This window comes from Triturus cristatus, chromosome 2_1 (genome assembly GCF_964204655.1).
Source record: "Triturus cristatus chromosome 2_1, aTriCri1.1, whole genome shotgun sequence".
Classification (NCBI taxonomy): Eukaryota; Metazoa; Chordata; class Amphibia; order Caudata; family Salamandridae; genus Triturus; species Triturus cristatus.
In genome coordinates this window covers 582855905-582873242 of record NC_140581.1, presented here as the reverse complement: position 1 = coordinate 582873242, position 17338 = coordinate 582855905, and the positions used below count along the sequence as shown (strand labels likewise).

The following is a 17338-nucleotide window of genomic DNA, read 5'->3' as shown; positions in this document are numbered from 1 at the left end:
GTCCATGAGGAGTGTGTTCGGCAAAACTGTTTTTAATGAGGCCAGTAGGGGTAGGGGGCTCTCATCTGGCCAGCCTCAAGAGGGGTGAAACCCCGAAACCGGTTCTAGGATGCTTGTTTTCGGTCCAGGGAGGACCTGACTTGGCAGTTCGGGCTGGACTGTTTCCATGAGGCACAGGGTCAAGACTGATTTGCATATGGCCAGGTCTAAACTGGGGTGGCATGGTGAGCAAAAGAATGATGGATTTAACCCAGATCGCTTGACTGGGGGTGAATGTTTTGAATTGTTCTGCATTCCGTCCATCAATTGTGTGTCTTTTGCTTTCTCGCCCTAAGTACGCCAGGTATGCCCAGACGTGGGTCCTGGGCTCACTGTGCCACTGGAATCAAGCTATCCTGGCTGAAGAGGGGTGAAACCCCGAAACCGGTCCTAGGTTGCTTGTTTCTGGTCCAGGAAGGACCTGGCTTGGCAGTTCGGGCTGGACTGTTCCCATGAGGCACAGGGTCAAGACTGATTTGCATATGGTCAGGTCTAAACTGGGGTGGCATGGTGAGCAAGAGAATGATGGATTTAACCCAGATCTCTTGACTGGGGGTGAATGTTTTGATTTGTTCTGCATTCCATCCATCAATTGTGTGTCTTTTGCTTTCTCGCCCTTAGTGCGCCAGGTATGCCCAGACGTGGGTCCTGGGCTCACTGGGCGCAGCGCCAGGATACTCCTCGCGGAGTGACAGCTAGCGCTTTATAAGTGTCAATTTACATTACATTACAGTGCCTCTGGAATCAAGCTATCCTGGCTGAAGATGCTCTCTTCCTGTTGATTGAGTGGCATCCTTGTCAGTTGACCTGTTTGCATCCCACCTCAATCACCAACTGCCTCACTTCTTCAGTTGGAGGCGGACACTCTAGCATTATCAATGGGCACATTCTTGTAGAACTGGAGCCAGGTATGTGTTCCCACCCTTTCCAGTGATGCCCAGGTTGATAGCGCAAGTCAGACATCAGAAGGCATACCTGAGCTGATAACACCAGTTTGGTGATCACAAGCTTAGTTTCCAGTTATTCTGGAACTTTCTGTGGATTCTCCCATCCTACTTTCCCCAGAATCCAAACATACCGATTTTGAGGCAACTAAAACCAGTTGACTCTGAAAGAACACCGAAGCTGAAGGCATGGAAAATTATGGGAGATGTTGAGACATACCGACCTTTCAGAATGGGCTTCAAACCTCATCAGCAGATCATGATCAGACTTCACCACTAAGTAATATCGCTCTGCTTGGCGCAGATGGTTCAGCAGGTGTTTGGAAAAGAACGTGGATCCCGTGTAGGCAGATATAGGTCAGATCCTGAATTTATTGTCCAAATGATCTCAACACAGATTAGCTCACTGCATGATTGTGGCTGGCAAGTCAGCAGTAAGGACAGGTCGTGAGCCATGCAGTGGAATCCCAGTAGGTGAGCATTACTCAAAGGTGTTTCTCTCTCTCTCTCCAGGGTGTAATAACTCCCAATTGTCGGATGTCAGTGTGGTGTTATGTCTTTTGGATTCCTGGCAAAGTGATACATTCTTGTCTAGAAAGGAATTATCAGGTAAGCTTGTAATGCTTTTGTGTTTAGTCTCATGTAACAGATTGTCAGATGTGGGAGCATCGGATGGGTCTTGCAGGTTTTTTACTCCAGAGGTAGATTACCTTTATGGTGTCTAGAAGAAGCACGACTAATAATAGAATGGTCTGCGCTCCGGCCTTGCAGGATCTTCCTAAACTATGTGTGGTGAGATATTTAATTGAGGCATTGACCGAGGACATTACACTTGTAGGTACCAGACAATTACTGATTATGAATAAGAAACCCTTTAAACTGGTGTCCTATCCCACAATTGCTAGATAGGTTTGTTAGGATCAGTGAGACAGGTATTGATACTTTTTCTTTCAGTGCTCATTCTGTAAGAGGGGCAATAGCAGCCTAAACATTTTCTGTGGAAGATCGGGTTGAAGATATTTTGATGATAGCAGATTGGTCATCGGACTCAACCTTTATAAAGTTCTATTTTAAACCAGTGATAAAGCAACATCATTGTTCATGATATACAAAATATAATTTCCTAGTTATCGTAAAGAAAACATTTAATTCTATAAAGGATACGGCGGCAAGGATCCCACCCAGAGGAATAAGTTCCCACTCCAGTATTGGAATAATGAGCAGTGTATGGTATAAGAATATAACTTTTTCTGTTATTATTATTTATGTTTATTGTTTATTAGAATTAAAAGACGAAATAACAACCAACCAGAATCAAACATAGTACATCATATGTCAACCCCTCAGAGTGCTTCATTGATCTTGATATTAATCTAGAATCATGAGCTGACCCTGCACCTCCCCAAAATTAATTTCCCTATCAGTACATAAAATTGTATAACACCCTGTCATCATAATGAAGGAACACATGCTCTCCACAGTAATTGCAAAGAATGAAAGCGATGGCCTGGAATCATCCTGAGTTTTAACATAGTCTCGAAGAGGGACTGATGAATCTTTTGACCTAGAGGTGGGCGGAAGAAATCAGCATATGACTTAGCCAGGTCCTTACGCATAGCCACATCTTTCGACCAGCACTTGTGCTCCCCCATGTCAACGTGACCTGTCTCCAACCCAAGAGAGATGCCATCGCCAATAGTTTCCTTCAGTGCTTCGGAGCATCCATCCCTCCACCCAGCAGGAGCAGCAAGAGAGTAAAAGTGACCATGCCACCCAATATGATATCCAGGGTACGTCCCACTTGAGCCCAGAATGCCTTAATCTCAGGGCATAGTTAATGCAAGATGGAAGTCCGCCCTAGAGGCAGCACATCTACGGCAGATAGTCAGCTGCCAAGCTATGTTTGAATAGTCTGACAGGTGTGTGATATGCCCTTTGTAGATATTTAAAATGGGTCAGTCGATAATTCCTATTAGGAGAAATGTATTTAGTGCGCATACAACCGAAGTTTATCAGTAATACCAAGGGCTAAATCAGCTGACCATTGCATACAGGCCTGCAATTCTGGTTCAGAAGCAGCCTAAGAGATCATAGAGTACATCTGGGTTACAATGTGTGTGGTCAAGGGATTGGCCAGCAGGAAAGAAAAGGCCTGCCAATCATGTGGGGTGTCAGGAAAACTAGGGAGCAGCTTCTTTAAGACAAAAATATCACTTTTATGGTTTTTACAGTAACAGATATTTCCCGTTTGGTATGAACATAAGATCATTTGACTTATTTTATGATCATAATGCATGATCACAACTTTGGTAAACCATGTTTATTAAGGTGCTGAATGGTTTATCTCATTTATTTATTTAGAAATCTGTTTATTGAGTTTTGTAGCGAAAGATATACATCACGTTATGGAGCGATGCAGTGTACAGTTACAGTGAACGCACAACATACATTCGTGATAATGTACAATCAACTGCAGTAATCTGTAACGGTGGGGGCAGCATTTAATTCTGTCTTATGTTAAAGGCCTCATGGCAGTGAGTACAGTTACTGATGCACCACATGCTTCGAAGTCGTACCCTATGTGAGGACTATAGAGTAGCAGTCTTAGTGTTATGTCCGTTCCCTACAGTAATTCCAATAAACAGACAACCAATTATTTTATCAATAACCAATCTCTGCAGCCGGGAAGCTATCTCCCCTACAGAGTAACAACTAGAAAAACAACAGCAGCGCTCAACATGTGTCTTAAGTGCCCCCCTCCCATCCCCTATTGGGTCTCCTCCTCTCAGCCTCCACATCCCCTATTCAGTGTGCCCTGCAGACAGTGGCATATGTGTTCCTGTGTCGCACCATCTTTACCAAAGCTGTAGCACCTTGTGCCGCGATACTCCACCCGGCGAGCCAGCCCCTTGCCGACTAACGCAACTCTCTCAGCCCGCCGCCACTGTCCTCCGTGCCAGCTACGCCCAATTGCAGCAGGGATTGCAACATCACCTCCCACTGGGATGCTATGGGTGTCATCCGGAGTCCCAATGTTTCCTCCCTCCGGAGGGCCACCTCCTCCGCCTTTGCCCAGACCAGGAATGAGCCACGCCATGCCTTCACATGTGGGGGGTTAGCTGCCTTCCAGCGCTTAGTGAGGAGCCGCTTGGCCACCACAATCCCCAGATCTATAAATCTAGAGGCGACTTTTGCAGAGGGCGGTCTATGGAAAAGGTGCAGCAAGCAGGTTGACCACTCAGAGGGGATATCCCGTCCTGTACACGTGCGGAGCGCCTCCCGTATTGCCTGCCAGTAGGCGCTCAACACTGGGCAGCCCCACAGCATATGAATTAAGCCAACGTCCGGTTCCGCACAACGGGGACAGCATGCATCTGTACGATGGAAGTATCTGTTAATGGTCGCCGGTGTGAGGTATGCCCTGTGTAAGATGAAGAATTGTATTTGGCGGAATCGCATGTTCCGAGGCACTCTTTTCGGACCCTGTAGTCTCCTTTCCCATTCCTTATCGGACATGGGGCGATCAAGATCCGCCTCCCATTTTCCGCGCAACGACCCAGGCTCAACGCCGCATGTGTTCGTAGCGCCGCCACAAACCATTTAACCAGGTGTCTCTCCCGTCCCATAACATGAAGATACTGCACCACTAAGTGTTGTTCTGATTCCTCCCGTAGGTCTCCCCAATGGTCTGCTAGTGTTTCTACCAGAGCCCGATGTCGGAGAAACTGGCCTCGAGCTAGCCCTGTTTCTTCCGCAAGGGCTGCGAATGAAAGGAGAGCCCCATCGCGGTAAAGGTCCTCTAAGGTACAAATATCAGCTGCGTTCCAGTCCCCCAGCTCCGAAGCCCCAAGCGCTCCCTGCCCACTAGGGGAGCCCTCCAAAGGTATGGCCGGTGCATAGGGAATCTTGGATCGAGTAAGACGAAGACACCTACGATAACATTTGTAAGCCACCGCCAACAGCAGCGGCGCAGGTCTCATCACCTCTGCCGCTGGGTGAAAGAGTCTAAGTAGCTCAGCCAGCGGGAGAGGGGGGTCCATCGCCGTCGCCGTGTCATCACGGCCTCTGTCCGCCAGCCAGCGAGCTATCCATTGCAGCTGCGCTGCCAGATAGTAATGCTCGAAACACGGCATCGCAAGCCCTCCCTGACCTACGGGAAGATACAATTTGGGCAGTGGGACCCTGTGTCACGCAGTTCCCCATATAAAGTCTCGAAGGGAGCGCGTCAAGACCGTGAAAAAGGATGCCGGGACATATAGAGGCAAGTTGGCGAAATAGTACAGTAGACGGGGCAAGATCACCATCTTAACCAACGCTATTCGGCCGGTGACCGAGAGGGAAAGTGTACTCCAGAGCTTCATATGAGCCCTGATCGCAGACACGGCTCTTCCCAGATTGCCCTCAAGAAGATCTATCGGCTGACGGTATATCTGCATTTCCAGATAGCGAAAAGTGTCCGGTTGCCACTGCACCTGCACTCCCCCAAGGCGATAACCCGGATCCCGGGTGTCCGCCCCAAATGCATAAAGGCAGGACTTGGCAGCATTTACTCGGAGCCCCGAGAGCGCTTCAAATTCGCACAAGATGTGCTCCAGCTCAGCAGGAACACAAGACACGTCCCTGATAAAAACCAGTAGGTCGTCCGCGTAGAGGGACACCTGGTGCGTCGCATCTCCTAGTGGGATGCCATCCGCCAGTTCCTTGCGAAGCGTCGCCGCCAGCGGCTCCATCGCAAGCGCAAACAGGAGGGGCAACAGCGGACATCCCTGTCTAGTGCCACGACCGACCGGAATGGGGTCGGATATGTACGGGCCAGTTCTCACTCGCACTGTGGGGCCCTTATATAGAAGAGCTGCAAGTTGAAGAAAGCCAAGCCCCAGTCCGAAGTGTGACAGCGTTGCCACCAGATATCCCCACTCCAGACAGTCGAACGCTTTTTCCAGGTCCAGGACCAGGCAGCCCGCTCTGGGCCATCGCTGAACACCGTCAGCCGCTACACGAAAAAACCTCCGCAGGTTAAGAGAGGTGCTGCATTTAGGCACAAAACCAGTGCCGGTACCACCAGCGCCAGACGTTCCGCCAATATCTTCGCAAAAATGTTGTAATCCGTGTTGAGTAGGGCAAGTGGGCGATAGGGCCCCAACTGGGTGGGGTCTCGTCCGGGTTTGAGTAAGGAAATCAGATAGGCCTCTCGCATCGACCCAGGTAGGGCACCCTCCTCCAGGGCGGCCAGATAAAGTGTGTGAAGCTTAGGTATCAACGACTCCCTATAGGATTTATAGTATTCTGCCGGGAGCCCGTCCGGACCCGGCGCCTTCCCGGTGGCCAAAGAGGAGATCGCATCCCTAATCTCGTCGGCAGTGAGGGGGCACTCCAGTGACTCATGGTGCTCTTCCGGGACAGTGGGCAGACCCGCAGCCTCCAAAAACAGATCCTCGTCACGCGCCTGCCCACCCCCCTGCCGACCGATACAAAGATGTGTAGTGTGCAGTCAACTCCTGGTGAATCTCCCACTGTGTGTACACCAACGATCCATCAGGCCCACGTATAGCGCCTATCGGGGCATGGGCAGACTCCTGCCGGAGCAACCAGGCCAGTAATCTCCCAGCCCTATCCGATGTGGCATGCACTCGAGCCGAATGGGCCGCATAGTTGTGACATCAAAGCCGGTCCAGCAATTCAGCATGGCGTGCCCGGAGTTCCAGCAGTTGGTCCGAATCTACATCGCTGCCCTCCCCATGCAGTTAGCATGAGAGCAGGCGAGACTCTAAAGCAGCGAGGGAACTCGCTAGCTGTTTGCGGATGCTCCACGCCGCGCCCAAGCAATGCCCCCTGATGCATACTTTATGAGCATCCCATTCTAGTAACGCACTGCTTGCAGAACCCTCGTTGAGGTCAAAATAGTGTTCTATTGCAGTGCCCAAGGAGGCGCGAAACTCCGCATCCTCCAGGGCCGCCGATTGGAGGCGCCATGTTGGGACCGGGGGTCTGTCAGGTCTCCACATGAAACCCACTTTGAGGGGGTTGTGGTCTGAGTGTGTCCGGCCCAAATACTCAGCCTGAACCACCAGCGGAAGCATTGAGTGGGCGCCCACCACTTTGTCCAAGCGAACATGGAGGTCATGTACCGCCGAATAATATGAATAGACGCGGTCATCTGAGTGTAGCCTGCGCCACATATCAAGTAGAGCCCAATGTGACAGCCAGGCAGTTAAAGCCTGTGCATTCGAGCCCACCTGTGTACCTCGGAGTGGCGGGAAAGATCGATCTAGGTGCACGTCGAGCACCGAGTTAAAGTCCCCCCCCCCAGCAGCCAAGGAAGACCCGTATACGGCGCCAGTACCGTGGACAAGCTAGCTAGGAATGAGGACTGTTCGACATTCGGTGCATACAGTGAGCCCAGCAACACATGCTGTCCATCAAGCCGCCCGTGTACCAGGGTATATCTCCCGCCTGGGTCAACCAGTGCCTCTAGGCAGACAAATGGGGTACCCGCCCTCACCCAGGCCAGTGTGCCCCTAGCGTGTGCCGAGTAAGTGGTGCCAAACACCTGTCCCCTCCAGCGAGCGAGCAGTCGGTCTATTTCCCTCGGTGTCATGTGAGTCTCCTGAAGGAGGGCTATGGCCGCCTTGTGTCTCTGCAAGTATGCAAATATGGAGTATCTGCGCGCTGGCGTATGCATACCGCGAACATTCCATGTGATTACATTTGTGGTGGCCATTTGGAACTATTATGATCTATGTATGTGGCGGGGCCTGGGGGTACCCATCCGGGGCGGAGAATAGAGTCCTTGCGAGCCAAGCCAGAGCGCTGCATTAAAAACCAACAAAACAACAAAGCACTAACATGAAACCATGGGTGTGAATGAACTAACAAGGCCAGTGTAACTGCCAGGGCAAACCCCCTTACGGGCATCCGTCCAAACCTTAAGCTAACGCTCATAAAGTACGACTAAGCCCAATGGTGGCTAGCAGGGTTTATTATGTGGCGTCAGCTACTGTAAGGTGCTCCCAGACCGTGGTGCCTGTGTACGCTTGGTGTAAGTGTCTCCTTTAACCTGGGCTCGGGTCAGCGCGGGCGAGACGCTTAGCCTGTGTTATTTGTATCTCCGGGTTGGAGGCTTCACCTAATAGGCTATCCTTTCCTCCCCGGGTAGCCACTTCCAGGCCCTCCCCCTCATCCCCAGTCCTGTACAAGTCCGCCAACCAGACATCTCCCCCTCCATCTCACCGCTCTGTTCTCTCCATACTTTAGAGTCATCAGGTGGCGGCCACCAGTCCTCATCATCTGTCTCTGGGGGTTATGCCTCTCCACAGACATAGTCTCTGCCTCACCTTCACTTCACATGATCTGCTCTGAAGTCTGGGGGGTCACCAGCGGCATCAACTGGTCGTCGGAAAGCACGGTGGACGAGGAGGACAAGCCACTGGTCCCCGGGTCGCTCTGTCCATGGGTGATCGCGCCTCCTCGGCCATCAGGAGACCTAAGTGTTGCTACCGCTGCCAGCGCCCCCTGACGTTCCAGGCGCATCCGCTCCGGACTGGGGGCTACTCCCAGGCTCATTCCCTCCTCTCTACGGGGCCCTCTTCCCCTCCTCCGCCGAGGTCTTCTACCTCGTTGTGTGGCAGGCTCCGGGTCCGGTGGTCTCTGTCCATCACTGCGGCCAGTCTCTTCTAGCCAGTCCCAGACCTCCGATGGGGCATCTACGAAGTGGGTGCCCTCTCTCGTGACCACTCGGAGGCGTGATGGAAACAACAAGGAGTAGGGGATCCCTAGGTCGTGCAGTCGGCGCTTTACCGCCAGGTAGTTGCTCCGGCGTTTTTGTACCATTGCTGTGTAGTCCGGGAAGAACAGTACCTGCCCACTTCCCACTTTGATTTCACCCATCTTCCTGGTTTCGCGGAGCACCACATACCTGTCCCGATAGTTAAGAAGTTTGAACAGGAAGGGTCGGGGTCGAGCTCCTGGGCTAGGCCGCTGCGCTGGGACTCTGTGGGCCCGTTCCACTGCAAATTGCGGAGAAAGTTTCTCGGGACCAAGCAGGGCTCGTAGCCACCCCTCAACATATTGCTCCGGCTGACGCCCTTCTTCGCCCTCCGGCAGACCCACCACTCGCACGTTGCTGCGCCGTTGTCTGTTCCAGTGTTGAGCCGATCCGCTCCACTGCAGCAAGCACCGTATCCAATTTGGCCGCCAGCATCTCTGTTTGTGGCGCTGCGCCACCCGTACTATTCTCCGACACATGGCCCGAACTTGTGGCCGGCGTCTGGCCGTCCCGCGTCGCGTTTCGCAGCCGGCCCATGACCAGCTGCTGTGCTGTAGGCATCTGCCGGAGGTCGAGTCGACAGGCGGCTGATCCGGGTCCTAGATCCGCGGTTCACCACCACTTCCAAGTGTCGGCGCTGCAGTACTCCTGCCTCACTCTCAGACCTGGGGCGTCGGAAGGGAAGTCAAAAGCCTCTCCGGTCAAGTTGCCGTTCCCCACCTGGAGGCGCACACTGTTTGGTACTCACTGGCTCAGTGGGGCCACAGCAGCTGCCAGATGTTGCCTCCTCAGCGTCTCAGCATCTCTGGGCCTCTCCACGACCTCTACTCCACCACGCGGGCACTGGCGCCTCGCCGGAACTGGGCCCAACTTGTATCCTTTGTTATTTCAGTCCACGGCTGTAGCTGTGTTCCTGCCCGCTTCTGGGCAGCATTACACCGCCACCATCTTACCCCCGGCAGCGACCCCCTCCAAGTGGCTCCCCAAAGCCAGCGACGCCAGGACCTCCCATAAAATGGCCGCCTTCTCTGGGTCCTGTATACCGCACCACGTGCAGTCCACCGCTTCTTCGTCGCCACGTGCCAGCGGACGCTCTGAGCATATGGAGTACAGGCGCTTCCTTGTGCTTGCGTCTACCCCGCGTTGCCGCCTCCACATCTGCGCCCCATCCAGCACAGCACCAGCGCACTTGCCATTCACCTCTCCGTTCCTGGGGACCTGCGCCCCGGCCGCCGCTCAGTTACCCCTGGAACACCTCTGGCACTGGGGTTAGATCTTCATCACACTCCACAAATCCGCAGGTGAGTCCATCCTCCAAGGCCGTCTGCTCCACCGCGCGATCCATAGGCCGCCGCCCGCCCCGTCTCTTCACCGCAAACGGTCCGCGCTGAGGCGTACTCACGGTGTCTAGGCCGACTTGATTATACGGCCCACCTCCAGCGTCCCTTCCACCGGCCTCCTCGGTCCAGCGCACCACACAGAGGCGCGTCAGCCGCGTCCGGACTCCTCCGCTCCCGGCGTTGTGGCCACTGCGGCCTAGGACCCTCGTGTGAAGCCGCGGTGTATAGTCGCCACGCGCGGCCGACCGACGCTCTCCCTCTCGTCACTGCGTATGTCGGTCGCTGCTGCCTGCCAGTAGCGCCGGTGTGTTTAGCAGCCGCGCGCTCCAATTTTTGCACCGCTACATCGGGGGGTTGTCAGGCTTCGCCCCCCCCGACACACAAAGCCCAGCAGGAGCCCAATCGGGAGAAAGTGTCAGGATAATGGCACCCATCGGCCGGAGCTTCACTCGCTCGCGGCCATCTTGCCCGCGCGTCCTGAATGGTTTATCTCATGGTGGTGTGTTTTCTTTATAGTAGATAGATTACTAGTGATGCAAGTATAACATTTTGGCTTTCCGCTCAAAGAAAGAGGACAGTGCTTTCCTTTGGGGATGTTCTGCTATGATGACTATGTTCCCTGATTGGTAGACATTTGGTTTTTTCTGCTTCTACTCAGTCATTTGCTTTCATGTTGTGGTTTTCCCATTGATGATGTGCTGCTAATCTTAATAAATGGAGAAAGATAAGAATAACCCTTGCCTCCGAACCCTTAATAAAATTGAAACTTTCCTAAATTATAGTTAAATTTTTTTATATGATATGGCTATGAATACTAGATAAAGAGTTTGGAATAATAATAAGAAGGATATGTGAAGAGACACGTTTGGGATTTTCCTTGGGTTGGCTCTGGCTTTAGGTATGAATGCTGAATTATAATGATTGATAAAATTCTGATGCATATCTTTTATAGATTATTTATGCATAATAAATAACCAATCAATTTAAAATAGCAATCATTGTGTGTGTCTACTAGCTCAGCATACCAGGTCTGGGCTCTGCTTTATAAATAACCCCTGCAGATGAGAGATAGTCTAATTTAGTTGTTCGACTCCTAAAACTCCCTGTCTAAAGAAAGATAACTCCTTAGAGAGAGGAGTGAAAGATACCTGCTAGTTCTCCTTTTCTCCCAACAGGGTGCAATAGGTATATTTCTTCTTGGGCCTAAGGTGATCCATCCACCAAAGTGTGGGAAGTTCGCAACACCATCCTTCCCATCCACAGTGTTGCGCAATTGCAATTTTTGTCATTGATTTTGCCAGACTTTACACTGATGGCCATCTTGGAGCCAGGCTGTTCTTCTCTGAAAAGACATTCAACACTATAGGACGGCCATCTTACATTCAGACTCACACAAGGTTCCGGCTAAAACATTGAAAAAGTGAGAAAAGCAAAAATGATTTCCTTCTTTGGACTATGCATATATGTGGTAAAGTATTTAATGTGTAATGTTTCAGTGTGCATTTGAGATATACGGTAGTCCCTCTTTCATTGCATGGCAGCATTTCTTAGCAGATTTATAAACCAAGAGCAGTCAATAGCGTGAGGTAAGTGACAAATACTCCTGTGGGCAGCCAGAGCCCCCTTTATGAATATTTTAAAGAAATGTAAACTTATAGATGTCTGTGCTGTCAAGTTAGGCATAAATATTGAACAGAAATAATGGCTGTTAAATTTTTCTAAGATTCTGATTAATCCCTGTAGATCAGCGTTTCCCAAATTTTAGGCCCTAAACTAATTTTTGGTGGATTGCAAAAGTTCGAGTAATAAATAAAAATGACTATGAATTCTCTATTTATCCTGTCACATTTGCAGCATTTCAGAGTCAGAGGTCAAATGCCAGGCTATGTTTTCTGACAAATTGCTCTTTATTTGTTTTACATGGGGATTATTAGTGTTTACAAACTCCCCTTATTCTCACTTTGTGGTTAGACAAGGAAAAGTAAAGTGAATTATGGGACAGCCGTGCTAGGGTATGGGGAGTGTGAAAGGACAGACTCTAGGGTGTCTTTTTTTGTACCACAACAACATTTTAATACCTGTAAATTAACTGTACACATTCAGAGTTTAAGAAAGCAAAAATGAAGCACTTATTTTGTAAATCTGAAGTTTGATGGGAACAACATTTTTAATAGGATCAGAACAAATCAAGACACTACTTGGTGATGCACTAATGATAAATATTAACTAAAACCCGATTTCCACTTATCATTTGCGTGCAATTAAGTATTATCAGTAAAACTGTATGTCCATGCAAATGAAGCGGTCATTTCAAAGGAAAATGTGTTGTCTGTAAAGGACAGTGCGCTGCCACTCAATGCTTTAGTTACATTAAAAAATCACCTGCCTTAAGTCCATTAAAGCTAGGTAGTTTACTAAGGTATCACGTTTTAAAAACTGATTATAAAAAGATTGGGAAGCACTGCTGTCGATTATTTGCAGGTCTCCACTTAAATTCTATAGTATTAACAATCTGAATGAACAATAGGTACAAAATGCACTCAGCAACAGTTTTAAATCAAAGTAAAAATATAGATCTTCAGTTGGTGATAGAATCATTTTGGCCTTTGTATTTCTGATATGGGTAAAATATTGTGTAATGTTCCCATCTCACAAGAGGTTTTTGAGAATTCAGCTGTCAAACATAGCTGACACTGAAATGGATGATCTACCTATAATGAACCATGTAGGCCAAGCCATGCCAGCACAATTACTGAAAGTGTAAATCATACACAATTACATTAATTGCATGAACATTTACCTCGAGTAGAGTGCTTGAAAATCTATCAGGACTTCATCTCTCACTAACCAGTGTTGGATACAGTTTGAGAGGTGATTTAATTTTTGTTGTTTATTGACTTGTGAAAATAAGTATTTTTTAATTTATTTCTAGACTCTTGACTGCTCACCTTATATATGTGTAAAAAAAATGCTTCCTATTCTGTTTTTCTGAAAATCTAAACTAAAAAAACTACAGAATGGCTTATGTTCCACTATTACTCTTTCTGTCACTAGAATGGCGATGAGTTGCACCAAAGTTCAAATAACTGATTTTAAATATGTTTTGCTATGAATTCTGCATCACAAATCATGTTGCTTCGTAAATGGTGCAATGAAAAACATAAATGTATGACTATTGCTAATCTAATTGTGCCTTAATTATTGTTTTACAGATCGTCACAAAACATGTGTATACGTTATTGGAAACGGAGTGCAACTTGAAAAAAGTAATTCTTCCTGTAAGTTGTACAATGGATTTCGATTTTTGAGTAAATTGAGACCAATGCATTGTCACAGATTTGTTTGAATATACAAACTACGTATTGAAATTTTAGTCCAACCGGGGAGCATGGATGAATTTGGTTACTTTTGTATTGGTTTAGTGATTGGTATAGACTGATTTTAATGTGGGGAATAATACTTTAGCCACCCATGAAAAAAAATTATTTTGTCTGAGGAGCATGTGCGCTGTCACATATAAACTCAAACATAGAAACACTCACACACATTTGTCTCCAAAATGTGTTTATCTTGTTTTTTTAGTAGTTAAAATTTCTTAAATATACTTCTGCACTGGGACTTAAGTAGATTTCCAATTTTTAGGGATTCATAAGCCTTTACAGTAGTAGTTCAGAAAGTGCACAAAAATCATAGATTTACATCAAAGTTCTTCTCCTTTACATTAAATGTGTGGATTGTACAGATAGTGGACCAAACACAATAGTTAGTATGCCTACGATTGTGCATATTTTTTTCCTCCATAGGGAAAGTGTTCCTTGTACAGGTACTCCTTGCCCCTATTAGGAAGTGATCCTTTTTTCATCCTAGAAACGAAATGTTTGTTGGTATTTCATACTTTTTCTCCCACACTCCCTCTTTTTAATCCCTACTCTCAATGTCGGAGTATGGCCAATCTACCATATTTGTGGTGAAATACTTTATTCGGTTATCAAAAAACCATCACAGTATGCATAAAAACAGTGCAAATGCATGTGTGAATTTGAATCTGTGGAATTATGCTTATGGATGGACTCTTGTAAAAAAAAATCTTTGTGCTGAAAAAACGTCATTTGTTAAGCAGTTCATTTCTTTTGCCAGAGTAGTTTTATTGTACCAATGTAAAGTCTAATAAAAATCCACATAAATCTATAGTTTGGAAAAATACAAGAAAACAGTTCAGTAGCCATATATATAATCAATAAATGTGTTTTTGTGGTCATTACACATTTTGTAATACTTTCCAGATATAAAATAGTTGAATGGTCCCTTTCACAGCAATTTCAAGTCCCCTTAAAATCTTTTTACATATAATTGTGTTTTATTTATTGGGAAAAACAGAAAGTGGTGGAAGATCTTCTCAAACTCGTGGTGGTGCAGCGGTGGCAGTCTTTCGACCCTAGTGGTCCTGCCGCCTTGGGACCACCGACTCCGCCAGGGAACCGCCTGGCGCAGCGGTCCACAGGTATCTATATGCTTGCCAGAACTCCGTAGTCCGGCCAAGCATATAACGACTTTCATCACCGCCACTGATTTCTTAGAGGTCTTTCCTCTATGAAAAACAGTGGTGGAGAGGAAAGAAAGTGCCTCATGCCTCGTGGATGCACCCTGTGTGCATACACAAAAGTTTCAAAACAGCATGGACTTTTCAGACCATGCCGTGCTGGAACTTCCTTTGACATTCCCATTTTAGTGCTTGTTTCATAGGCACCGCTGTGGGAACGGTAGAGGAAATGCCTGCCAATGACTAAAAGCGTAATTATAAGGCGAGTGGTCCTCACATGGGTTTGACGGTGCGGCGGGACAGTTCCGCCACCGCCGCACCGTCAAACTTGTAATCTGGCCCTTAGTGGGCGTTCTGGGTTTTTGGGGAAATCTAGTGTAGTACAGTGTCTTTTTTAAATTTTTTACATTTTTTTTTTTTTTAATTATTAAGTGCAATGTACTACACTTTATGTCCCCTGGAACGCAGAATAAGGCCCTCATTTTGATGTCGGCGGACAAGGTTCGCGAACGACTTCTTCGGTTTCACTTTCAAAGGCCTTGTTACGATGACGTCAGTTGCAAGTGAAACCGGACGGTCATTCTGGCTGGGGCTTCTGACGGGCTCGAGGAGCCAGTCGCGCCCGGCACGTAATCCCTTAAAGACGGTGTTTCCGCAAACTTGATTATTATGTTGGTTTCCCAAAGGCTTTTCATGTCAGGCTTTCTGACATTAAAAGCTTGTCGGAAAGTGACTTTGGGGGCCCCTAGCAGGGGCATTCCGGTTGGGGGCCTGGCTTGCACATATGGTGCCCTCTGTCAATCCCTGTACCGCATGGCAGGCACCGTGTGGTGCCTGCAACACGGTGCAGTGATCAACAAAAATTCCCATTTCTCTATGGGAGCTTGTGCTGCGGCCAGTTTTTGACCTCAGTACAAGCTCCCATGGAGAAATGGAAGTATTGTGGTCGCATTGTAATTAGGTGGTCGGAATCGCGCCGACCTGTGGTCAGTCGGTTCCAACACCGAAACGGCCAACATCGTAATAAGGCCCTAAGTGTAAGATTGCAAAAACATTAAATATGTAAAAAAAAAAAAAATTAAATTAACACTTTACTACACTATATTGTCCCTTAGGTATAATGTAGTAGTTTGTAATTTTTCTTTAATTTAAAGAAAATCTTTTTTAAGAACTGTGGTACTTTCAAGGTAGTACAGCTGCACTCCATAACGTTTTAAAAAATGTATGAAATAATAAAACGACTTTTACCTACTTTTAAATAATTACCTAAAGTGCCTCTTCCCTCCCTATGCACTTATAACACACTAATACACTACTTCTCCACTTAAAACCCACACGGCTTAATAAGTGTGAGCCAAACAACATTGCTGTCTTTAAATTTTGTAAGGGCTTGGATTACCGAATCATATCAATCAATCAATCAATCAAGTGGTTTGTAAAGTGCGACTACGTGCCCATAAGGCTCTCAATGGGAAAAAGGGGGTGGTGATGGACAGAGTTTCTGAATGATGCAGAATACTCTTACCAAGTCAAGAGATCATGGTTTTAATCCATCACCGTTTTTTAGCTCACTGCACCATCCCAGCTCAGAACCTGGCTACATGCAAATTAGTCTGTACCTGTCCCAGTTCATGATGGGAACAGGGCAAACCAAACTACCAAGCCAGTTCTTATACTGGGAAGGAAACAAGCTTCCGGGGACCGGTTTCTGGCATCACAGCCTTCGTCGGCCCGGCTTGCCTGAATCCTGATGGTGCAATGAGCAAGGGACTCACGTCTGAGCATACCCTCCCACACTGAGTGTGGATAAAATCGTTTTGCTTTGTTTGCCATAAGTTGGCAGGGTATGCTCAGACGTGAGTCCCTTGCTCACTTTGCCACTGGATTCAAGCAAGCCTGGCTGAAGACGGCTGAAATGCCAGAAACCGGTCCCAGGAAGCTTGTTTCTGGTCCAGTGAAGGCAAGGCTTGGCAGTTCGGGCTGGACTGTTCCCATGAGGCACAGGGTCAGACTGATTTGCATATGGCCATGTCTGAACTGGGGTGGCAGAGTGGGCTAAAGAATGGTGATGGATCAAACCCAGATCTGTTGACTGGGAGTGAGTGTTTGATTGGTTCTGATGCTCCGTCTATCACCACCTCCTTTTGTACTGCTTTGTTTGCCATAAGTTGGCAGGGTATGCTCAGACGTGAGTCCCTTGCTCACTTTGCCACTGGATTCAAGCAAGCCTGGCTGAAGACGGCTGAAATGCCAGAAACCGGTCCCAGGAAGCTTGTTTCTGGTCCAGTGAAGGCAAGGCTTGGCAGTTCGGGCTGGACTGTTCCCATGAGGCACAGGGTCAGACTGATTTGCATATGGCCATGTCTGAACTAGGGTGGCAGAGTGGGCTAAAGAATGGTGATGGATCAAACCCAGATCTGTTGACTGGGAGTGAGTGTTTGATTGGTTCTGATGCTCCGTCTATCACCACCTCCTTTTGTACTGCTTTGTTTGCCATAAGTTGGCAGGGTATGCTCAGACGTGAGTCCCTTGCTCACTTTGCCACTGGATTCAAGCAAGCCTGGCTGAAGACGGCTGAAGTGCCAGAAACCGGTCCCAGGAAGCTTGTTTCTGGTCCAGTGAAGGCAAGGCTTGGCAGTTCGGGCTGGACTGTTCCCATGAGGCACAGGGTCAGACTGATTTGCATATGGCCATGTCTGAACTGGGGTGG

At 48.2% G+C, this 17338-nt stretch overlaps 1 protein-coding gene across 2 annotated transcripts in view; it reads left to right on the top strand.

Moving 5' to 3' along the window:
• The window catches only part of ARB2A (ARB2 cotranscriptional regulator A), a 1780167-nt gene that overhangs the window by 396560 nt on the left and 1366269 nt on the right, over window positions 1–17338 (top strand). For both annotated transcript variants that reach the window (XM_085632474.1, XM_085632472.1), the window contains exon 6: window positions 13301–13366. In XM_085632474.1, the coding sequence (XP_085488600.1) occupies window positions 13301–13366 (66 nt within the window). The remainder of the gene's footprint in view (window positions 1–13300; window positions 13367–17338) is intronic.